This window comes from Phoca vitulina, unplaced genomic scaffold (assembly GCF_004348235.1).
Source record: "Phoca vitulina isolate PV1807 unplaced genomic scaffold, GSC_HSeal_1.0 scaffold6, whole genome shotgun sequence".
Classification (NCBI taxonomy): Eukaryota; Metazoa; Chordata; class Mammalia; order Carnivora; family Phocidae; genus Phoca; species Phoca vitulina.
In genome coordinates, this window is record NW_022589709.1 from 8,227,707 (window position 1) to 8,253,573 (window position 25,867).

At 37.8% G+C, this 25,867-nt stretch overlaps 1 protein-coding gene across 1 annotated transcript; it reads left to right on the forward strand.

Moving 5' to 3' along the window:
* Nucleotides 1-14,548: 14,548 nt before the first annotated feature.
* Nucleotides 14,549-21,809, forward strand: CCNG1 (cyclin G1). The gene is made up of 7 exons (XM_032403673.1): nucleotides 14,549-14,801; nucleotides 15,941-16,204; nucleotides 17,995-18,248; nucleotides 18,872-18,950; nucleotides 19,030-19,128; nucleotides 19,574-19,768; nucleotides 20,555-21,809. The coding sequence occupies exons 2-6, from the start codon at nucleotides 15,941-15,943 to the stop codon at nucleotides 19,763-19,765; spliced, it is 888 nt and encodes a 295-aa protein (XP_032259564.1). The 5' UTR covers nucleotides 14,549-14,801; the 3' UTR covers nucleotides 19,766-19,768; nucleotides 20,555-21,809.
* Nucleotides 21,810-25,867: the final 4,058 nt, after the last annotated feature.

Here is a 25,867-nt window from a genome sequence, read left to right on the forward strand (position 1 = left end):
GTTGCAACCAAGATTCAAGATTATATCACATCATATTGTTCATGTACCTTGGCGTCTTACCACTCTAGGAGAGGGGCAAGTGCTTTCCTAATCATTCACCTGGAAGTCTCTCTCATGCAGTCTGATGTCTGACTTTGCTAGATCTCTGTACTGCACTAGAATGAATGGACAAAATGTACCCACTTGCCTGCTACTTCTGTCTCTATGAATTTTCTCCAATGAACACTGCTATCTCAGATCTGATGTGTGTGCTCTCTGGTTATCTGCCTTTACTTGCACATCACACACCCTATGCCAGAAAAAGAAAAAAATGAATCTCTAGATTCATTCTCTCTTTTTTTTTTTTTTTTATTTTAGAAAAAGAAAGAGAGCAGGGGTGGGGTGGGAGATGGCGGGAGAGGGAGAGAGAGACTCTGACCTGAGAGAGAGAAATGACCCTGAGATCATGACCTGAGCTGAAATTAAGAGTCGGACATTTAATGGACTGAGCCACCCAGGCACCCCTAAACTTTTTTTTAATTCTGCAAACAGAATATTAGAGGATCCCTTGGTGAAGAAAATGAATGCCCACTAAAAAGCTCTATAAATAATACTTTTTGAAAAAGATTTGTGGATATCTCCCCATTTGTCTTATCACTAACAGCAGAGGTCATTATGCTGAATTACCTTGGTATAATTGACATTTTGGACCATATGATTCTTTGTTGTGGGGCCTGTCCTGTGCATTATAGGATGTTTGGCAGCATCCCTGGACTCTACCACTCAAAGACATAGCTCTTCCCTAGTGGTGACAATCAAACATGTCTCCAGACATTTGTCCCCTGGGGGGGGGGGTAAAATCACCCTCAGATGCATGAGTCCATTTAGAAATAAGAAGGTAAATACAAGAAGTAGCAGCTACAATGTTAAGTGCTTCGTCTCTAATGAATGTAAGTAAGGGATGAGAAGTGGGGGATAGGGGATTTGAGTCATAGCAGTAGATATGGAATTAGCTGTTCCTATTAGTGCTAAGAAGACAAAAGGGGTTAACTGCCAAATGTATAGGACAAATAATGTAAAAACTTACCAAAAAAATGTTTTTCTTTGGGAACTGGGGAGTTCTTCATTGAAGAAGCTGTGTTTGAAAACTATCTTCAAGGGCTGTAATGATTGAGAAGAGCGGATAAAAGAGGGGGAAGACATTTCAGACAGAGGAAACTATGTTTAGGTGAGATTAAACATGCAAGTCAAGGAAAACTCCAGAGCACAGAGGACTGCAGAGTGCAGTATCACCCAGCAGTGACCTGCTAGTCATGGTAGACCCTAGCGTTCTAGGAATCTGCTGTAACTCTAAAATATTTGAGAGGGGGATGTCAACCCAGTATTTGGGATTAGGAGATGCCTACAGGGTTCTAGTCTTAGAGAGAGAATTAATGTGTTAATGTCCAGGTTTCAGAAAACTACCAAGATGAAGAGTATTGATTTAGGATGTCCTCATTATCTGAGGATAATTAATAACAGGAAAATTAAATCTATTGAAAAGGGGGCTATCAGCTCATATTAAATAATGAGAAAAAAATTTATAGGGACATTTATAATGAGAAGAGAAACCAAAGGTTATAAAATAACTTTATGTTATATTTAAAAGTTAGTTTATAATTACAAATATGTCCTATTACAACAAACAAAAAATGGATTAAGGGTTGATTTTGTTTTTGTTTTGGTATGATTCTTTTGATAAAGTTGATTAGAGTTATAAGTCAGTATTTCCTTCATATTCAATTTTCAGATTTTTGCAAAATATTCTAGAGCTTCATCAATTTTCCCAAGGGCCTCTCCTTATGCTTTGATATTCAAATCATTCCCTTCTGAATTATCTATCCTGTCATCATCCTTTTTACAAGGTTTGCAACTTCATTTTGTAATCCATTTGTGTCCTAGTTACATTATAGATTCTGCCTGACAAAGACATTGACCTGATGGGTGGGCTAGACACAAGTGCTAATGAAGGAAAGAATCTCTGAGATCAGACTAATTTCATAAGTATTTGGTTCGTTAGTGAGTATGTTCATCTTATGTCTACTATTGTAACTGTGGGGCAACTTGTGTCAACATTTATGTAACAAGAACTCCCAGTACCTACCACAATAGTCTTGAGCTTACATATAAAATAAAGGCTCTGTTGTCCGGGAGAATGACAAAGGAGAGTTAGTCAAACATTCTGGTTAACCGATAGTACTAGGGTTTACTTAACCTTTAACCTAAAACTCGTGGGAGTAAACAGGGAAACAACATCTCACTGTAACAGCCCGCTACTAAAAGAACAAAGCAACAGACTTCTTCTCCAATCAGAATAATGAACTGTCACAACCCAGTATTCACTTAATGCCCTGTTCCAGTGACTGTCAGCATTTGGTACCAATAATTAGACTAGAGTTTGTAAAAAATATCAAATGTGTCTATTCGTAAAACTCTGTGATTGGCAAAGTGACAAACAATACAATTTGGGGGTAGCTCTTTTTCTCCCAGTTATGAGTAACTTTCTCAACAGGCACATACTAACCATGGACATCACAAGACCTAGTTACCAAATGTAAATCACTTAGACTTTTAGTTCAAAAACAGCATGAATAAGGCACTGCTGATATTCTCAGCACTAACTGCATCAAAATCACTCTTTCTCCATAGAATGCTAGATGACCTTCAAATCCATGTCCTTTTCTGACTTTCCTTGACATAATACTCTTTTCAGCATTCATCTTTCAAACGGTCTAATCTTTACTAATTTTATAATTAGGTGGTTTCAGAGTTTAAAAAAAGAATCCAAACTGATAACATCCTGACCATTCTGGATGACAATATTTCAATACAAGTTTAAGCAGCAACGATAAGGAAACTTATTAGGACATTCCCTTAAATCCTGGGATTAGTGAGTTTTCAAAAATAAATTCTACTTTGCAAGACTTTGCATGGACAGCTTGACTCACTTAATCCTTGGAAAATTTGCTCATTGTTCCCTTTTAGAACTGGCCCATGCATTGTAGAATGTGTGGTTGCGTGGTGTTACTGAAAGGGCTGGCTGACTGTCTGCCGGCATTGTGTTTTATTGCCCAAAACGCCCACTTTGGCAATCATTTCTTTAGACTTTGATATTGCCTTTTCAAAATTTGTATATTACTGTTGGTAGGTATGAAGACTGTATTTCCAAAAATAGCCAGAGCAATATTTTTTGGTCTTCAATGCTCTTCCAGAACCTTGCAGCTGTCTATCAGGAAGTGGAGCCTATTTTCCCTGCCCCTGAACTGGACTAGGCTACTTGGCCAACAGAGAACAACAGAAGGAACGTGGCATGACTTCTGAAACTAGTTCATATGGACCAGATGGCTTCTGCCTGCTCACTTTCTCTATCTCTCTTTCTCTGTCTGTCTACATGCTTACCCTTGGAACCCAGCCACCATGCTATAAGAAAGCCCAGCAGCCACATGGAAAGGTCACATGCAAGTATTCTGGCCAGAGCCAAAGCTGAAGTCCCAGACAGCATTAAGGCCACACAGGTGAGTGAGTGAGTGAGTGAGTGAGTGACCCTTTGGAGAATTCCAGCTACCAGTCTTCAAGCTACTCTAGTCTACTCTGAGTATGGATTTGTAGTATGTAAATGGCATCACAGTTTTAAGTCACTTGGCTTTGAGGTAGTTGTTGTTGTTGTTGTTTTTGTTTAATGTAGCCATACATAACCAACAGGAATAACACATTAATATTGGTACAAGTTAATTTTTCAGATTAGCTAGCCACTTTGTGGTACATATAAGGACCATGAGAGATTACAACATGAAAATAAAAAGGAAGAAGAGAGATAATGTACCTAAAGCAAAACTTTTTCTGCTTATGTTGGGAAGCTAAACTTTAAAACTCTTAAAAGAAAACACAGGGGAAAAACTTCGTAACATTGGATTTGGCAATGATTTCTTGCATATGACACCAAAAGCATAGGCAACAAAAGAAAAAAAAAATAGAAAATTGGATTACATCAAAATGAAAAACTTCGGGGCGCCTGGGTGGCTCAGTCGGTTAAGCGTCTGCCTTCGGCTCAGGTCATGATCCCAGGGTCCTGGGATCGAGCCCCGCATCGGGCTCCCTGCTCCGTGGGAAGCCTGCTTCTCCCTCTCCCACTCCCCCTGCTTGTGTTCCCTCTCTCGCTGTGTCTCTCTCTGGCAAATAAATAAATAAAATTAAATTAAATTAAAAAAAATGAAAAACTTCTATGCATCAAAGGACACTATGAACAGAGTGAAAATGCAACCTATGGAATGGGAGAAAATGTTTGTCAGCCATATATATGATAAGGGGTTAATATCCAAAATATATAAAGAACACCTACAACTCAACAACAACCTGCTTAAAAAATGGGCATAGGATTTGAATAGATATTTTTTCCAAAGAACATACACAAATGGACAATAAGAATGTGAAAAGACACATCTCCATTCAGAACACAACATTCTGAAAAGAATGGGTGTTATTACTTTTAGGCAGAAGAGAGAATGGGTGCTCAGACAAGTTAATAATGTTTCCAACATTGCACATCTAGAGCTAGCCTAAATCCAAAGAGGTTTAAGCACCAGACTACACTCTGCTAAGAAGAGCTTCTTGAGATCTCAGATTATGTATTTTGTTTCTGTGTGCCCAGACCTAGGTCTCAGAAGACACCTAATAAACATCAGTTGAACTAAAAAAGAATAAAAAATAACATAAAAAGATGCCTAGCATCACTAATCATTAGAGAAATGCAAATTAAAACAACAGAAATAACTATTTCACACCCATTAGGTTGGCTATTATCAAAAAAAAGAAAGAAAGAAAGAAAAAAAGAGAAGAAAGAAAGAAAGAAAGAAAGAAAGAAAGAAAGAAAGAAAGAAAGAAAGAAAGAAGAAAGAGAGAAAGAAAAAGAAAATAGCCAGTGTTGCCAAGGATGTGTAGAAATTAGAGCCATTGTGCAATATTGGTGGGAATGTAAAATGGTGCAACCACTATAGAAAACAGTATGGCAGTTCCTCAAAAAATTAAAAATAGAATTATAATATGATCCAGCAATCCCACTTTAATATACCCAAAATATTTGAAAGCAGGTTCTCAAAGAGACATTTGTATACCAATGTTCATGGCAGCCTTATTCACAATAGCCAAAATATGGAAACAACCCAAGTGTCCTTTGATTGATAAATGGGTAAGCAAAACAGAGTACGTACATACAGTTTATTCATCCTTAAAAAGTAAAGAAATTCTGACACATGCTACAACATGGGTGAACCTTGAGGACATAATGCTAAGTGAAATAAGCCAGTCACAAAGAAGACAAATACTGCATGATTACATTTTTCTAAAGATTTTATTTATTCATTTGACAGAGAGACAGCACAAGCAGGGGGAGGGGCAGGCAGAAAGAGAGGGAGAAGCAGGCTTCCCCATAGAGCAGGGACCCCAATGTGGGGCTCAATCCCAGGACCCTGGGATCACGACCTGAGCCAAAGGCAGACACAACCGACTGAGCCAGCCAGGCGCCCCTCTATGATTACATTTATATGAAATACCTAGAATAGTCAAATTCATAGACAAAAAGTAAAACAGTAGTTGCCAGGAGTTGGGGATCAAAGGGGACTTATTGTTTAATGGGTACAGAGTTTCAGTTTGGGAAGATGAAAAAGTTCTGGAGATGGATGGTGGCGATGGTTGCACAACAATGTGAATATACTTGATGCCACTGAACTATACACTTAAAATTGGTTACAATGGTAAATTTTACCTAATAAATATTTTCTGCAATAAAAAAAATGGGCAAAGGATTTTCCAAATAAGATATTAAAATGACCAATAAGCACATGAAAAGATGCTAGACGTTATTAGTCATTACGCAAATGCAAAACAAAACCATGAGATAACACATCATAGCCACTAGGATGGCAATCATCAAAACAACAGATAATTACAAGTGCTGACAAGATGTGGAGCAATTGGAACCCTCATAACATTGTTGGTGGGAAGGTACATGGTGCAGCCACTTTGGAAAACAGTTTGGCAATTGCTGAAAATGTTAAATATAGAGCTGCCATATGACTTATCAATTCCACTGCTAAGTAAATACCCCACAGAAATAAAAATATATATCCACACAAGAACATGTGCATGACTGTAGCATTATTCATAACAACCGAAAAGTAAAACAGCCCCATTATGGAGTGAACATGCCCCCCAAATTCATATGTTGAAGCCCTAAACCCCAATGTGATGGGATTTGGAGGTTGGGGGGGTCTGTGGGAGATAATTAGATTTGGATGAGGGTGGAGCCCACTTGATGGGATTAGAGAGCTCTCCTTTCCATCCTCCCAACCCATGGGACCCCCTTTCCCCCGCTATGTGAAGATAGAGCCAAAAGGTGGCTATATGCACACAGAAAGAGGGCTCTCACCAGGAACCAAATCTGCCCAGCACCTTAATCTTGGATTTCCCAGTCTCCAGAACTGTGCAGAGGACAGACTTTGTTCCACAGTGGATGTGTCATTTGTTTTGATACTCATAAGATGTCCCTATTAATTCCACTGTTTAAAAAAAAATGAAAATCTGAAACAGCAATAATTAATTCATAGCCCAAAAGGGGTTCTTAACATCACATCCATTGCTAGCAATTTCCTAATAGGTTCTTACCCTTTTTTAAGCACTTTTTGTTAAAGGGTTTGTGAGTTAGAGAGTATTACAATAAGCTAGCCCTTAATTTCTCAAGCTAACCCAAAAGCTATTGTGAAATGACCATCTGAAAATTAAAAATAGTGATGTCTAAGACAGTGAGTTCAGTTGAACAGACCAAAGTATAATTGAACAATGAAATTCTGAACTTGGATTTCAGGTGTGGATAAAACATCATTCTTTTGTCCATGAACTTCAAATCATTTCATAAGTACCTCCATCAAGAAAGCATTTGTGGAGGGTCACCTGGGTGGCTCAGTCAGTTAAGCATCCAACTCTTGATCTCAGCTCAGGTCTTGATCTCAGGGTCATGAGTTCAAGCCCCATGTGGAGCTCATGCCCAGCATGGAGCCTACTTAAAAAAAAAAAAAAGGAAAGGAAAGAAAGCATTTCTGGAGACGTAATTCAGCAGGGAATGTAAGATGTGTGATGGGAGAAATAGAAGAATGAAAAGTTAACCACAAGCCAGGTGACCCTGAAAAATCTCTGACCTCACTGCCCTCTCCAAGAAAATATGGATCACAACCTATTCTGAACGAAACTGTGTCCCCCTTAAAATTCATATGTTGAAGCCCTAATCCCACTGTCACTATATTTAGAAATAGGGCCTTTAAAGAGAGAAAGTTAAATGAGGTCCTAAGGATATGGCCCCTAAACTAATATGACTGTTGTAAGTGTAAGAAAAGGAATAGGGGTGCCTAACTGGCTCAGATGGTAGAGCATGTGACTCTTGATCTCAGTGTTGTGAGTTCAAGCCACACATTGGGTTTGGGGCCTATTTAATTAAAAGGAGAAGAAGAAGAAGAAGAAAGAAGAAGGAGAAGGAGAAGGAGAAGGAGAAGAAGAAGAAGAAGAAGAAGAAGAAGAAGAAGAAGAAGAAAGAAGAAGAAGGAGAGAAACCAGCAAGATGGGAGCACATAGAAAAGTCCATGAGAGGACATAGCAGGAAGGTGGCCATCTGTAGACCAAGGAGAGGGCTTAGGAGAGTCCAAACCTGATAACACCTTCATCTTGGATTTCAGCCTCCAGAATATGAGAAAATAAGTTTCTGTCATTTAAGCTACTCAGTCTGTGATATTTTATTATGGCAACCTAGAAAACCAAAACAATTTTTGTCCTGAAAATCTGGCAAGGATTCTAGGAAGTTTGGATTAGAAAATACATGCGGAATTCCTTTGTCAACAATGAAGTGTACTAAAAACAGAGGATGCCATTACCTCTTTTTTTTTTTAAGATTTTTTATTTATTTATTTGAGAAAGAGAGAGAAATAACGAGAGAGAGAGAGAGAACGAGAAGGGAGGAGAGGGAGAAGCAGGTTCCCCGCTGAGCAGGGAGCCCGATGCGGGGCTTGATCCCAGGACCCTGGGATCATGACCTGAGCCGAAGGCAAACACTTAACTGACTGAGCCACCCAGGTGCCCCTGCCATTATCTCTTGATTGGAATCATCACACACTTTCATATTAAGGGAATGTTCATTTAAGGAAAATGTTTAACAGAAGGAAGTCTAAAGAAAAACCTAAAATATTGGTTTATGTTTATTCGATTTATATTAAGCCAACTCCTCCCAGTTTTTGAGCTCTTTTATCTGGCATATTAGGAGATAAATTCCTAGTTCAAGGTTAAAACAATTGGAAGACTAATTTATTATTGTAAGTAATGAAGGGCAAAGTCTTGATAACATTGCTCAGTTTAAATATACTCAGTCACTGATGTCAGCAGTGCTATGGGTTATAATTTATCTCCCAGAAGATTACTTATATTGATAGATAATGATATCTAACACTTACCGAATTCTTACATGTTCTCTTTCCATGTATTAGTTCAATTAATCCTCACAATTTTTGATATGCTGTTAAAAAAGTACTGAGGCTGTGAACTAGTAAGGAGGGAAACTGAGACCCAGACTGTAGTCTGACCCTTGGTGTCTCAAACCACAGTTTTTAATTATTGGAAGTTCTTCTTCAAGGCAAGGATTGGCAGGAAATGCCTTTTTTTTTTTTTTTTAAGAGTTACTCATTTATTTTAGAGAGGAGGGGAGGGGCAGAGGGAAAGAGAAAATCTCAAGCAGACTCTGCATGGAGCGCAGAGCCTGACACAGGGCTCAATCTCACAACCCTGAGATCATGACCTGAGCCAAAATCAAGAGTCGGATGCTCAACGGACTGAGGCACCCAGGTGCCCTGGCAGGAAATGTCTTATAGAAAGATTTGTATCAATGTTATTTGGCAGTATTATTTACCACATTCAAGTATTTTCATGCTCAGATACACTGTATTTACGGTTACATGATGTAAATATATGCATATTTCCATTAAAAATAGAAACACCCATAATATGTCTGAAGTTGTTATTCTATTTGAGTTAGATCTATGCATGGGTGGCTTCCAACAAAAAGCTAGATATTTTAGAAGGCATAAGCAAATTGAAGCCTTGTTCTATCATATTTTAACTACACATGGGCACATAAAATGCATGTTTTTATTTATTACTCTTACTTCAACACTGATATAAAGGTCCTAAACTTGACAAGCCAAAATATTTTAAATCAAGAAGAGAGTCCTGTAAATAATTTCAAAGTGGAAATTATGAACATAAAGTAGCTATAGAAAACATAAACATGCATAAAGCATTTAGTGATATTTCTTCACATCTAGTTAGAGAATTTCAAGCATGCTAAGTACATAGAATCTCTGCTCCTTTGTGTTGTTTGCTTCCATTGTAATCTGTGAGTATTTGACTAGAAGCTTCTATAACAATAGAGCTGACCAAATGTAAATTGACTAGTGTCATAGGAGGTTTTAGATTGTTCCAGTAGTCAGATGCTTCTTTTTCACTACTGGCTCTTTCCTGTCATTATTTAAACATGTGCAGATCTAGCTCATCTTTGAAAAGCAAAATATCTCTCTCAATATCATATGCACCCTGTGACCATTGCCTCCACCCCTCACAATCAAGCTCCCTGCAAGAGTGCTTTATATATCCATTGATTTCATTTTCTCTCTTTCTTGTTCATACATCATTTTATCCTCTTTACAGCATCAAGTACTGGTGCTCCCTCTGTCCTTGAAAAACTTTCTCTTGATTCCTATAACACATCCTTCTGTATCTCTTGTCTCTAACTGATTTACTTCCACAACTCAAATCATCCCCCTTTATTCTGATGAGTCCCAAAGCGATCTGCAGCACCTAAAGTTTCTCTGGGTGCTTTTTGGACATCACCACTTGGAAGTCCCTCAGGCATCACTAGCTCAAAGACTTCCCCCACAAACCTGGTCTTTTTCCTGTATTCCATGATCTGAGCATATAAACAGAATCTCCATTCAACCTACTGCTTAAACCAGAAATCTGAACATCATTACCGACTCTTCCTTCTTCCTGATCCCCTAACCAGTCAAATCTCATCAGTCTCTACAATCCATCCACTGTACCCCAAAAGGTCCCTTGAATCCATCTCCTTCTTTCCATTCCCACTCTTACTCCCTCGGTTCAATCTCATCACTTCTGTCCCAGGTTAAGGCAATGGTCTCTCAACTACTCTTCCCAACTCCACTGTTGGCCCCCTCTTCACAGTCTTCATGCCAATGCCCAGTAGTCATTCTAAATTACAATCCAATTGTGGCAATCCTTTAAATTCCATGGTTGGTTTTCTAAAAACTGTAGAATAAAGTCCAAAATTCCAAGCATAGTATAATGGTGTACATGGCCCTTTAGGATGAACAGCTGCCTCTCTCCCCATCTCACTGTTAGACGCCACCCCCCACAACGCCCTCCACACATGAGCCAGAGTAATCTATATTCCATTTACAGAAATCAGTTCACTCTCTCTTTCCTCTGTGCCTTTCCACATACTGTTACTTTTGTCTGGAATGTCCTTTGCACCAGCCTCTTCAGTTGGCTAAATCTTTCAAAACTCAGATCAGGAATTAGAGTGAAGAGGATAAAGAAACAAGGAACATAGCGACATAAAGCAAGGAAGGCCTTGACCAATTCAAGGCTAACGTAGAGAACAAAAGTTCTGACCTATGACATAACCTTATTCTAGTACAGTGCAACAGAAAAAAAAGCAAGATTAGAAAATGCAATAATACTTCATTTTCCAAATCTCAACTCTGACAAAACCTTTTGTGTAGAGGTGTACATGTGCGCACATGTGCTTTTGGGAAGAAAGTGTAGCAGCCCAGGGAGAAACCTGAATAAGGGTGGGAACTGTTATCCAGCCCCATTCCCACCCTCTCCTACCAAAGCAGCAGACCACAGAGAACCCCCCCTCCCCCCCAGTGTGGCCTTTAGACTAAAGACATGCACCTGGATGATAATGACCCAGCTTACCCTTCCAACCCCTATCATCACAGAAAATAATAACCAACACATCCTGTGGCCCAAAGTTATAATATTTTTAATCTGGGACTACAAAATACAAAATATTTTTAGTCTGGCACTTCCGATGTCCTCAATAAATATTTGTTGAATGGTCAGACAAAGTAAATAGGCAACATTGTCAAAATGTCGATAGCTACTGAAGCTGGGTAAGGAGTTTGAAATGTTCCAAAATAAAAACTTTTTTTAAATGCAGTATAATCCAAATTCAAATTATGTTTAAAGTATATTTAGTTAACAGTAAATGGTAGCTACCAACAGGAAATATATAGAATATCCCTCAGTTCTGAATAATATACGACAATAACATCAGAGTTCTTAGAGAACTGAGTAAGATCGTGTGGGTTTAAGTTCAGCACACACCCTGCCTGCCATGTGGGAAGTATGTAACAAATACAAACTCTTTTTATTATTGGCTGATCTTGGCTTTGAGCTCCGCACTCAACAGAGTCTATGTCGATTGGACTAAATGCTAGCAGATCTTCCCCTGATGTCTCCCAGTGCCTTTATGCGGCAGTGGTTACGTGACAAAGTTTAGTTTTGCATTGAATGTAGTGAAACCTCAATTAGTTGGAAGGGGATACCTTATCTAAGGTAGTTAGAATCTCTGAATGGCAAGATATACCTGACATTACTAATCTATTTTCTACGTATCCTTCTCCCTGCCTCCCCCCCACCATCCAGACTATACACAATTTCTCTGGTACCCCACGGGCTAATAAAGAGTCAAAAAGCCACTGCCGAGCAAGCTCTCTTCATATGAATGAGACTGAGTGGATGTTCTAGCGAACCATTGGAGAGGTGGAAGGGGTTGTAATAACTAGTTCCAGGAAGGATCAGAAAGCAGAGTGGAAGCTACTCAGCTGAAATCCTTTTGATCCTCGATTCTTAGTCCCTCATCACAATTGGAAAAATCAACATACAAAAGTTCTGGACATTTGTCAGGGAGCATAAACAGAGGGTGAGGTGCAAAAGCTCCTCCAATCTCCAGGATAGAGACAGACCCAGTGAGGAATTTCCCTGTGAGTGATGGCAGCGTTTGACACTGGACCACCGTTATACCTGCTTGTTACAATTTTTGTTGCTCAAAGGCACTTCTACAGTCTACAATGTAGAGAATATGATTAAGTCTTCCTGTGACTGCCTGGGATTCTCGCCCAGCTTCAAGGCCGTTATTCTGAGCTTTGGTTCTTCCTGCACTTAACTGTTGACAGAGAAGAAAGTATGAAGATGGCAGCTGCATATATCATTGAGCCTCGAAAATACCTGAGAAGCCAGTCATTTGAAATATTCCTGAAACTCATTACTAAATCTACACATCTTTACAAATAATTTCATAGCCAATGAATAGCTCATTTTCTTTCTTTCATCGTTGAGTCTTACATTTGCACATTTTTCTAATTAGGTCTTTTAGTTATTTAAATGATAGTCTCTATTCTAATATTATGGAATAAAAATGACAGTGGGGGTGAGGGGAAGGAGAAGAGGTAAGGAATATCCATTTGATTTGATTTATAGTTAATCAATGTTTCTTTAGAGCTATTGAAACAATTACTTTCATGTAGGGAATTTCAGATTTTAAAAAATAATAACAAGATCCTAATGTGAGAGAAACATTTTTATCACATAAACACTAATATACTACCTAAAGCCTCGTGTGAAAATTTCAAGTATAAAAGACGTAGAAATCAATACATGCAATTTAGATAATTTTATTAGTTTTAACTAAACAATTCTAATACTCTGATTCTAGGCTGAGAAGACTAAATCTGACAATTGAGAAAACCCAATCAAATGTATGTTTAAGCAAGACATTTCAAAAGAAATGTTAGTAATTTAATGATAAAGGCTACCATTTAGCAAGTATTTACTGTGTTCTGGGCATAGTGCCTACCTCTTTATGTACTTTGCTTTATTTCTCTCAATAACCCTATGAATAGGGTACTTTGACTTGCCCAGAATGGAAACCAATGTGATTTAATAACTTGCTAAAAGTCACATAGCTAGTTAGTAACCTATGATTTGAAAATAAGTTTTATTCCAAAGTCTATGTGTTTATAGTGTTCATAAGACTACACATTTTACCAGGACAGGGACCAATATATTTTGTTCTCCATGGCACATATTATGTGTTCGAAAGATATTAGTAAATGAGTGTATATATATACATACATATGTAGGAATATATACATATATATTCCTAATTCTGTAACTAAAAGCCAAAAGAGAAACATGTACATTTATGAACTCACACATTATTGTAGTGAGTACTTTTTAAATGTTTTAAATTGTCCATTTATACTCACTATGTTAGTTTGTTTTCAAGGAGGACCAAGGCCCCTTCCCCATTTGAAAAGCTGAATTTTGTCAGCTAAACTGATTTTGTAGCTGAAGTATTATTTTGAGGTATTAACTTTTCTCCCAGTTTTCCCTCCCCTTTCCTCTCCACAACTCTGCCCCCATTTCAGGGCTTGGTTCTGTGACATTGCCTAAAGAAAATACACCTCAGAGAAAAGAGTAGAGATACCAGCAAACTTTCAGATTTTCACTTTTCATAGCTCAGAGAGCCACTAACCAGGAAGAGGTCATGATAACAGAGACATCCAAGTACAGTTCATGAGAACTGATAACTGACTCTGCTCACCAGTCCTCAGAGGGAGGGAGTCCAAGAAGGCTTCAGGCTAATTATTTTCCCACCAACATGGCATGGGCTCACTTCACACATGAGTCTGTGGACTTAGATTCATAGTTCCTACAAATATTTTCCCATGTACTTTCCTCTTAAGAGTCAACCACACACCTTCCATTTTAAGCCATTAAAAAACTACCAACTTTCTCTTTCAATTTGCTCAAAAATAAAATTCAGAAAATTGGTAAAGACCAAGAATTTACCTAGCCCAACTCCATTCTTGGTACATTATACCAAAAGTAAAATAAAGCAAGAATCAATTGATTTCCAAAGCTCACAAGGAGAAACCTATGGAATTTAATACACCGCCGCATAGAAAAATTCATCTCCTCTCCCTGTGTGATGAAAAATTAAGGCTTTACTTTGTGTTTTGTAACTAGCCACTGTATTTTTATAAAGAGAGGCCGAACAACTCTACTAAACCGCAGGGAACAAAAACTCCCAGTACATTCTGGAATGACATTCTAGCCAATCCGGCTGCCAGAAGAGACCTTAGCCAGAACAGGCTGCGTGCAGCATCTAGTTCCATCTCCTCCTCATTGAAGACACTTTAGGAAATTCTCCAATGAGAGACGCTTAGGGGTAGGGGGCGTGGTCTCAAGGGGCGGAGACTTTGTCTCCGGGATAATGGGAAGTGTGTGCTAATTGGCTGGACTTCCTCCCGCCCAGACCAGCCCTCTTTGGACCGCTGGGGCCATCCATCAAAAGAACTACACCAATCAGAGGCTAAAATTCCCCCCTTCCCTTCCCACCAGGGGAAAGCCCCGCCCTCCAATATATTACTCAGTCGCTCCGGCGCGGCCCCTTCGGCTCCGAGCTGATCCTGTGGTGGGCAGTGTCGTCAGGGCGGCGCTGCAGAGACCTCCACCCAGGACGGCTCCCCCTCCCCGGGCCTCTCCCCTCTTACCCGCGAGTCCCCTCGCCTCGTGGGCCTGTCGGATCTGATATCGTGGGGTGAGGTGAGAGCAGGCCCGGGGAGGGTGGTTACCGCTGAAGAGCCGCAGTCGCGATCAAGGTGAGCTGGGACTTCGGGGTTGACTTCGTGGTGCGGCTAGGGAGCAGGGTTGGGGGCGTGAGGTGAGGGATAGGTCCGGCCCGCGCTCTTTTCCTCGATTAACTCTCCCGTTGCTGTAAGCAACAAGTCCAGGCTAGTCCGAGCTTGGAGGGGCGGGGCCAGATCCGACCTCCTGAGAGTGTTACTGTCAGGTCGGCCAGCTCCCAGGGACCAGCCCAGGGCAAAAAGAGCTGGACCCATAAAGTTAGAGGTTCCTCATTTGCCCACCCCTTCCGTCGCGCAACTTTAAAGATCCCCTGCCTACCTGTCTTTCACTTGGTGTGGGAGGTATCCTTGTATCTGGGGCTTAGCTTGTGGCCGGGACATAGAAGCTGTGGAATACCGATTCTTAAAATTAATGAAACTCCCAGGTTCATTTTGCAACTTAAATTAGTCTCCCGCCCTCACTACGTGTTCCTGTAGCACCCTTTAAGTTTCCTTTCCTGACACCAATAAAAGTTAACAATTATTGAGCGCCGTGCGTCAAACATTGTGCAAAACTCTACGTGAATCATGTTAATTTAATTTTAACAGCCATTCAGAGAGAGAAATATTGTTACCTCGTTTTACAGAGGTAGAAATAAATTCATTATTATCGTCCAACGTTTCTTAGGTACCTATGTGCTAAGCACTATACCTAGGTGATCTCATTTTTCCACACAGGCCTCTGAGGTAGGTAGTAACCTCATACCCACTTTACAAATGAGGAAATAGGGATGAAGTAAAATTAACTAACATTAACAGTTCATACTGTTAATATATGGCAGAATTACATACTACCATCTAATTTCAAAGTTTTGGCACCCATCTTACAGCATCTATATTGTTATCTCTTGACAATGAATGACTTGAACAAGTATTTCTTGAAGATTTGCCATTTTTTTTAAGGTATGGCTCCTGCCCTCTAGGAACTCACAATTTAGGATGTGACCAACTGGTGGGATGGGAGGTGGGGGGGATTGTAACAGATGGCACTTTGCAACGACTTAGATTCACTAGCGGCATTGGGGAGGGGAGACTTGTGTTATAAAGCACTTGGCATGATACAAGGCAGGAAGGGCTTTTCTTACACTCCTTTCTGGGCCTTGTTCTATATATAGATGATAGAGGTACTGACAACAACTGACTCTCAGAAACTGCTACACCAGCTGAATGCCCTGTTGGAACAGGAGTCGAGATGTCAGCCAAAGGTCTGCGGCTTGAGACTAATTGAATCTGCACACGATAATGGCCTCAGAATGACTGCAAGGCTAAGGGACTTTGAAGTAAAAGATCTTCTTAGTCTAACTCAGTTCTTTGGCTTCGACACGGAGACATTTTCTCTTGCTGTGAATTTACTGGACAGATTCCTGTCCAAAATGAAGGTATGTTTAAAGCTACATTACACTGAGTATTTCTTAGTTTTGCTTATTGTGTTTTGGAGATGGAATTGCTCTAGCTTCGGGATGGCATTCATAAACTTGACCTTTTTTATTTTCTTCAAGTAGCCAAAACATTGTGATAGTTCTGTGTACGTTCTGTATACGTTCTGTACACAGAACGATAGGATGAATGCTTCCTTATAATCAAGAATAAGGCATCGTTAAATTTAACTTCTGACATTGAAAAATAGTCTAATAGCAAATAATTGCAGACTCTCCCAGTATGAGAGTTGGCTGTTGTTTTTAAATTGAAAGAAGTGTGTTAGAGGTAGAATGCTAGATTGTGGTTAAGAATTAGAGGTTTGTTTTTTGGTGGGTTTTTTTTTTTTTTTCTTTTTTTGGATGCTGTGAACCACTTGGTCGGTAGAGTATATTTCTTAATCTCCAGTCATATATAAGGTTCTAATTGTAGCCTTAGACCTATTCAGATCTTGCTTATGCTTGCCATTTTTAACATCAGTTGGCATACAGTTGAGAAGAGAATATCTTCTGAAGGAGAAGCATTTATATAATTATTTCCCTATACTGGATAAGCAGGACATCCATGTAGCTTTCAGAGCTTGCTTAACTGTTAAATACATCTGCCTTCTCTGTGCCAATGGTCATTCATGGATGAGATGATGTAACAACTGGAATGGAACTCATCTTTTAGTCCTCAGTACCTAACACAACACGTCATATACAGAAGAAACTCCGTATTTGTTGAATTGGATGGTTCAAGAAACTTGCTCGACAGATTAAACTATTCTTTAGGCACCTTGTGCAAGCACTACCTTTGAATCTATAAATGTTGCACAGATTAATAATATACGTCTGTCCCTTGGGGCGCCTGGGTGGCTCAGTCGTTAAGTGTCTGCCTTAGGCTCAGGTCATGATCCCAGGGTCCTGGGATTGAGCCCCGCATCGGGCTCTCTGCTCCGCGGGAAGCCTGCTTCTCCCTCTCCCACTCCCCCTGCTTGTGTTCCCTCTCTCGCTCTGTCTCTCTCTGCCAAATAAATAAATAAAATCTGTCCCTTAAGGATATTACAATCTTACATGAAAATAATATTTGTACCAATAACTATCAAACAATGCACGGCATAATAAGAAAGATAATTAAACCAAGTATGTTGCTGAAGGGGTTCCAAGAAAAGGAGGGTACAAACACTGGTAAAAGCTTCTTAAAGTTTCATTTAACTTGGAACTTAGGATGGAGAGAAGTTTGACCCTGTCACATTGTAGACATTCAGGCAATGATAAATAAATAAGAGAATGGTAGTGGATAGAGCTTTACAGGCAGAGTAAAACAGTGTGTGCTAAAGTATTTAAAAACGATTTTATGTGTTAACTACAAAGAAAACAGCCTGGAAAAACACAACATCCTAGAAATAAATTTTGCATACCTTCCGTAAGGAGTTTTAGTCCTTCTATAAGCCTTTGACCAGTTAATTTATTTGGTCCAACTAGAACTTAGTGCTTACGGTTCTATAATGATTTAGGAGGAAAAAAAAAAAGAATATCTTATGGACTGAAGTCAAACATTATACTGAAACTTAGTCCAGTTTCTCCAAAATTGGTTGCAAGTGGGTACATAGCGTCGACAGGCTGCAGTTAAGGTATGATTAGATCTCGTTAAGTCCTGCACAGTTGAGAAATAATACCTCAAAGATACATTTTCATAATGATGGATCTGATTATCCTTTATGTTTTTTTAATTGAAATAAGCTAAAACATGGGCTTATTGTCTTTTTTAGGTACAGCCCAAGCACCTGGGGTGTGTTGGGCTGAGCTGCTTCTATTTGGCTGTTAAAGCAATAGAAGAGGAAAGGAATGTCCCATTGGCAACTGACTTGATCCGAATAAGCCAGTATAGATTTACGGTTTCAGACTTGATGAGAATGGAAAAGATTGTATTGGAGAAGGTGTGTTGGAAAGTCAAAGCTACTACTGCCTTTCAGTTTCTGCAACTCTACTATTCACTCATTCAAGAAAACTTACCAATTGAAAGGTATGTAATCTTTGTTTTGACCAGAGGAGATTTGGAAATCAGAATGTTATTCTGGATGTTGCATAAAATCAGTATCTTGGGATAATTCCAATCAAAATAAGTAAAATGAGAAAAAAAAAAAGTAAAATGACAGCTGCAGCTTCTTGGATTTCACTTCACTGTCCAGCAGAAGTGAGACTTTAAGTTGTCAACAGCTTTTTGAAGTCTGTGAAGGCTAATTCTTGGGATTAAAGGACATTTCAACATTTTTTTATTACATTTTCCACTTTACAGACTACTTAACTCATAGAACCTAGTAAGTAAGCATCTAACAGATTTATGGAAAAAGAACTTCAGTAGCTGCAGAAATAGATTAAAATGAAAAGAAAAATAACTTGATGGTTGTGATATGATACTTTTTTGGCAGGGGTGAGGGGGAGCAAATTATTTAAAATTCATGTTGGTATCTTTAAGAAGTTAATGCCCCTGAAAGAAGGGGAATTCTTCAAATAATTTATTTTCTGTGGTAAGTGTGCATAAACTTCATTTTAAAATGACTTCTTTGTTGTTCTAAACATCTGTCTTTTGACTACATGTAAAATTATCTACATAAAATTAATCTCATTTTCATTTTCTATTTAAAGGAGGAATAGCCTTAATTTTGAAAGACTAGAAGCTCAACTTAAGGCATGCCACTGCAGGATCATATTTTCTAAAGCCAAGGTAAATATTTTATAAAGATTAAACCTATTTATATACCTATTTTCTATTCAACACTTACTTTAAAATTTACCTCTTTTAGCCTTCTGTGTTGGCATTATCTATCATTGCACTGGAGATCCAAGCACAGAAGTGTGTAGAGTTAACAGAAGGAATAGAATGTCTTCAGACACATTCCAAGGTATGTCAAGGTCATAGCCTAAATGGTGTTAACAGCTGTAAAAGAAACTAAACCACTTGTACTATCTCCTGAAGTAAAATGAGTTGTCATGTGTCTATTTGAAACTTGAGTAGCTTACTTATCCTCAAATTTATTTAACAAGGAAAGACACATGTTAGTAAGATTGCAATTATTGCTGTGGTTAAATACTATAGGACTTTTGATTTTAGAGAGAGCGAGCAGGGATGGGGGGGTGGGGAGGAGTGAGAGGAGAGAGAGAGAGAATATCTCAAGCCGACTCCCCACTGAGCGTGGAGCCTGACATGGGGCCCGAGTCCATGACCGTGAGATCATGACCTGAGCTGAAATCAAGAGTCGGATCTTTAACCACCTGAGCCACCCAGGCCCCCCATGTAGGACTTTTATTTTTATTGACTAATATTTTTTTTTTTTACTTTATGTACAGATAAATGGCAGAGATTTGACCTTCTGGCAAGAACTTGTATCCAAGTGTTTAACTGAATATTCATCAAACAAGTGTTCCAAACCAAATGTTCAGAAGTTGAAATGGATTGTTTCTGGACGTACTGCACGGCAACTGAAGCATAGTTACTACAGAATAACCCACCTTCCAACAATTCCTGAAATGGTCCCTTAATTGGTAAATGTGGTTCATAGTTACTCTCCATATAAAGAAAATTTTCTAATGCTATAGTTCTATAATTCAAGAATTAAAATTGAATTCTTTTCAAAATAAACAAGACAGAGTTCGAATAGTAATGGGGAAAATGACTTCACTGATCTAGTCAGTTAATATTTTGAGGGCATTTACTACCTTCAAAATACAGTACCCTAAGAGTAAGGAATTATCTAATCTTTGGTATGTACATTAGCCATTTCATTAAATTATCAGCTTAGAAAATCATATCCTCCTTAATAACCTAAATTTTAAAAGAAACACTAAGACACTATTTTTCACACCATTTTGCTATATGTAGACTTTAAAGTTAACACAAGCCTGAGCAGGACAACAGAACCAAAAGTTTGAATGGTAAATTATCTAGTTTGAGACTGTTAGCTTATAAGCAAAATCAGTATGAACTTGGATGTTACACTTAAAGTAAGTTATGGCAGATTGTCTCCATACTGGGTATCTGCAAACTGCCAGGGTATCTCAACACTATACCATTGCTATAGCAGTTGGAACACTGGAAAGTAGTTATATGCATAAAAAAACGAAAATCTCATTACTAACGTAGGATATACATTCTTGCCATCTGAATTTAACGGAGTGGTGATTTAACTTTTTCCTACTCAAAACTAAATGTTAACACATCTACATGTGACATGATTATAAATCTTTGATTAAACAGTTCATTTGTAACAGCTAATAATATCTATGTTTGGCAGAATTCTAATAACTTGATTTTTTTGTTTGTTTAAATAGGATTGTTACAGCAACAAAAAGCTCTTCTCTGAAGCCTTTCTCCACAATCCTGAGCTATGGATTCCATAATGTTATAATGGATTTAAGCTGTGAAGCCTCAGAACATCACAACTAGATTAGCATTGATGTTCTCAGATGTGGGAAAACTACCTAATTAACAAGCTGTAGTGGAATTCAATTAAATTTGAATTCATCTGTGAGGCATACAAATCAAAGCTAAGAGCATAAATGTGAAATGTTAATAACAAGCCTGGGAAGGTAAACTGTGAATCTTCGTTTCTAACATTGACCCAACCTTCTATATTGGGTCAGTATATCGTATTTAGGTGTTATTAAAAGTGGTAACGTAATTAAATTCTAAATTAGGAGGTATACATCAAAACCAACATTTCACAAATGCACTTTTAAGGCATAACAAGAAGGGTCACTATTAGGCAGTGAAAATGGTTTCTTGGTATCTATAGTGCAAGTAATAGATAATCCAGAGATTGGACTTTATTGATACTTGGGAATTACACTTAAATTTGAAGGCATTTTATAAAAGGAAAACTACACGCCTAGTCATTTTGGCATATTAAGTTATCTTTAATATTTTTTCTAAAAAGCCGGTGATGTTTATATCCATGATGAAATTTACACAATATCTACTGCCTCCATCTAATCCCATCAAGAAAATTTGTTTTTATTGTATTAGTAATTCAAAATAACTTCGCTCCAAAAACTTGCTGATTTAACACTCCAGAAGTTTTTACTAAGGGCTGTTTTTATAAAAACTGCTGTTGCTTCTAATTTAGAATTCTTAAAGGAAGAGAATATACTTTCACTAATTGCCCCGCCTGTGCCAAAAGAAAGTCTAAAAAAGTAAGTAGGCATCTTCATAATTATAAAGTTGTTAAGGTAGTATTCGAGATTTTCTATTAAGTCAGTGACTATAAGGAGATCTACGGCATTAAAAATGTTGTAAACAGTTACTCAGTGCAGCAAGTAGCCTGAGTCCATCCATAATGGCTGTATCCAATTTTGACATCATGTTATCAGTAAATGTGCACTGGAAAATAAACCAAAGAACCACAATATATCTTATACTTTTGTGAACTGTGTTCTGTGGATAACTTCAGTTTTCCCAAAAGGCTGATATATTTCAATAATTTGACTACATCAGTGTTAATTCTGAGTTGGCAGAGGTAGCCTAACCAACTACCATTATGTTTTGGTACTAAGGGATATTATCTTTCAATAAAGTTATTGAAATGCATTCCTTTGCTGGGTAGTTCTCTTTGTTTCTGTTCTGATTTAACTGTGATACCAGAACCACAATAAAAAGCTATCTCCACTCAGTATATTTAAATTTAGCGGGAAGATGCACGATAGCAGAAACAAAATCTCTGTTAATAGTATAGCTATTGCCTAATTGATGCTTTACTTTCTAATGGCTTTTCAGAAGACACAAGATTAGGACAAATATGTTTAATGTGCATTAAAAAGTTGGTGATGTAGTACTGGTAACTTGTCATTTAGATTCATCACTACTATGGATATTCTCAATACAAATTCACCCTTATATTCTGCCCAACTGAAGTTCTGTGCAAACTGCCTTACCTTAAAAGGCATCCCAGCAAGGTGGTTGTTAATGACAGGTAATTATGTTAGTCTGCTAACATATTGTGTTAGTCTGCTTAGATTGGTAATTGGAACTGAAACATAGGATTTTGAAGTGTTCATGTTTAATTAAACTAAGAAGGCAAAGTGAACACTGCAGAGTTATTGAAACAAAAACTTAAAAGGAAAATTCCTTTTGCACTTGACTAAGATTAGATATATTTAATAATCCCTCTTTTCAGTGTAATTTTTAAAAAGGGCACCTGAACCTTATGTATTTCTACTTATGAGGCATACTATCTAAAACAAGAGACGGGTGCCTGGGTGGGCAGTCAGTTGAGCATCCGACTCTTGGTTTTGGCCCAGCTCATGATCTCAGGGTTGTGGGATCAAGCCCTGCATCTGGCTCTGGGCTCAGCATGGAGTCTGCTCTCTCCCACCTCCCTCTGCCCCTCCTGCTCATGCCCTCTCTCTCTTTCTCAAATAAATCTTAAAAAGAAAACAACAACAACAAAACACATTTCTGGGGTGCCTAGCTGGCTCAGTCCAAAGAGCATGCAACTCTTGATCTTGCGGGTTTTAATTTAAGCCCCACGTTGGGCATAGAGCTTACTTAAAAAAATAACACATTTCTCATCTAACATTTGTGATTAGCAATAATGATTTTTTACTGTCAGGCACTACTGTCGTGTTTTATATGAATCCTCTCATCTAATCCTCCAAACGGAATCAGGATATCCAAATTTACAAACGAACTGGAGTCACACAGAAGGTGACTGATTAGCCCAAGGTCACATACCTGGTAATTGGAGTTAGAATTCAAATTCAGGCAAAGGCTTTGTTCTTAGCCACTCTGCACATTACCTCCCAAATAGAAAATTAAATGGACTGATGAAATTGAGTAATTTCCAAACAAAACTGTATTCTAGCCACATTAATTTCAGGGCTGCCATCATGATCATAAAAGAAGAATAACACCTTGGAATTTATTTTCCCTATTTTGTAATAGTAGATTAATTTTTATAAAATGTATTATTGCTTACTAAGTTTAACCTGTAAATTTTCATAAACCAAAACCAGTAAACATAAGTCAAATAAGATGGATTAAGATAAGCCAATTTTGGGGGGGCACCTGGCTGGCTCAGCTAGTAGAACATGCAATTCATGATCTCAGGGTCGTTTGAGTCCCACAATGGGGGTAGAGAATCTGTAAAAAAAAAATAAATAAAATCCTAAAGAAAAATAAAAGCCAATGTTTTACATTAATTTGACAAAGTAGATTTTGGAGCAAGTAAAATGATCAGGATTAAAAAGAGATCATTAAATAATGATAAAAGAATCAACTTACCAAGAAGACTTGACAATCCTAAATTTGTAGGCACCTAACATCAGAACTTCAAATACAAGAAGCACATTGGAAAGAAAAATGGACAAAGTTTCAACTACAGTTGGAGATTTAAACACTATTCTCAGTTATCTATAGAACTACTAAGAAATCAACAAGAACACAGAAAAATTGAGTAATACCAATAACCAAGTGGATCTACTTGACAAAAAATTTCATCCTAAAACAGAACAAGCATTCTTTTAAAATACACACGGAATATTCACCAAGACAGACTATATCCTGGGTCACAAAAAACCCTGAAGAAATTTAAAAGAACTAAAATTATAAAGTATGTTCTCTGATCATAAACTAGAAATACCAGGTAACAGGAAAATCTACAAACACTTGGAAATAAAACAACAAGAGTTCTGAATAATTCAGGGCTCTAAGGGAAATTCTAAAGAGTAAAATAATTTGAACTGAATGAAAATATCAAAATGTATGAAATGTAGCTAAACCAGTGCTTAGAGTAATTCACATTATTAATTGGCTTTTATTAAGAAAAAAAGTCTCAAAGCTTCCACATAAAGAAACTAGAAAAAGAGCAGAATAAACCCACAAAGCAAGCAGATGGGAAAAGGTTATTAAAAAAAAGGGGTTTAAAAATCAGTGAAACTGAAAATAAGGAAAATCAACAAAATAAAAAATTAATTCTTTGAAAAAAGCAATAAAATTGATGAATCTCTAGCAAGAATGACAAAAAAAGACATTACCAGTATCAGGACTGAAAGAGATAACACTATGTTAAAAGGACACTAAAGAAACAATACATACAACTATGCACATCAAGTTAAATGAATCCATCCCTTGAAAGAAAAGAACTACCAGAACTTAACAAAATAAACCAAACTAAAACAAAATAAACTAGATAACCTGAGTAAGTTCTGTTTTTAAAAACTGGATCTGTTGTTTAAAATGTTACTGGCAAATCCCATAAAATGCTGAAAGAAAACAACACAAATTCTACACATCTCTTCTAGAAAGGAGAAGAATCACTTTCCAATTCATTTTAAAAGGCTAGCATTGGGCGCCTGGGTGGCTCAGTTGGTTAAGCGACTGCCTTCGGCTCAGGTCATGATCCTGGAGTCCCAGGATCAAGCCCCGCATTGGGCTCCCTGCTCGGCAGGGAGTCTGCTTCTCCCTCTGACCCTCCTCCCTCTCATGCTCTCTGTCTCTCATTCTCTCTCTCAAATAAATTAATAAAATCTTTAAAAAAATAAAAATTAAAAAAAAATTTTTTAAAAAGGCTAGCATTACCCTGGTACCAAACCAAGATAAAGATAACACAAAATCACAATGATGAGACCATTATCTCAAATGAACAGACACGAAAATCTTCAACAAACAAATCCAGATACGTAAACGGCAGTAACATGCCATGACCAAGTCTGGCGTGTGTGAAAATATAAGCAGGTTCAAAATTTGAGAATCAATCAAAATTTGAAAACCAGACAAGACAAGGACAGCCACCCCCACCACTTCTAGTTTTCTAGCAAGTGCAATGAAGCAAGAAAAAAATAAAGATCTATGGAGTAGTACAGACTAAATAAAACCCTGTTTGTGGTTTCTGAAGAAAATCCCAGGAATTCATAACAAAAAACTCCTAGAATAAGCAAGTTTAGGAAGGTCACAGGATACAAGGTCAACAAACAAAAATCAAACATTTCTATGTTACTAGCTATGTACAACTGGAAACAAATTTCAAAAAATATATCATTTACAACAGCTCCAGAAAATGAACACTTAGGAATAAATCTAAGAAAAGATGTAAATATTCTATAAGCTGAAAATCACAAAATGCTCATGACTGAAATCAAAGAGATACTAAATGGAGAGATGCCCCATGTTCAAGGACTGGAAGATTTACACTATTCCAGTGAAAATCCTAGCAGGACTTTTTGTGATACAGACTGAATATAACTGATTCTAAGCTTTACACAGAAAGACAAAGTTAAACAGCTAAAACAATTTTGAAGAAGAATTAAGTTGAAGAAATCATGCTGCCCAATTTTAAGACTTACCATAAAGCTACAATTATCAAGGCATTGTGGTATTTGTGAAGGGACAGACACATGGATCAATGAAATAGAACAGAAAGATCAAAAACAGACCCATATAAACAGCAATTGATTTTTGACAAAAGTGCAAAAGCAATTTAATGAAGAATGGACAGTCTTTTCAACAAATTATTTTGAAACAAATAGACATCCACATGCAAAAAAATGAAGTTCCACCTATATTACACAGCTTACACAAAAAATTACTTAAAATGGGTCATAGATCTAAATGTAAAACATACAATAGTAAAACTTTTGGAAGAAAACATT

Coding starts and splice junctions, on each gene's coding strand:
- CCNG1 (XM_032403673.1), top strand. CDS start 15,941: ATGATAGAGGTACTGACAACAACTGACTCTCAGAAACTGCTACACCAG. Junction 18,951..19,029: donor TCATATTTTCTAAAGCCAAG/GTAAATATTTTA, acceptor TACCTCTTTTAG/CCTTCTGTGTTGGCATTATC. Junction 19,129..19,573: donor GTCTTCAGACACATTCCAAG/GTATGTCAAGGT, acceptor CTTTATGTACAG/ATAAATGGCAGAGATTTGAC.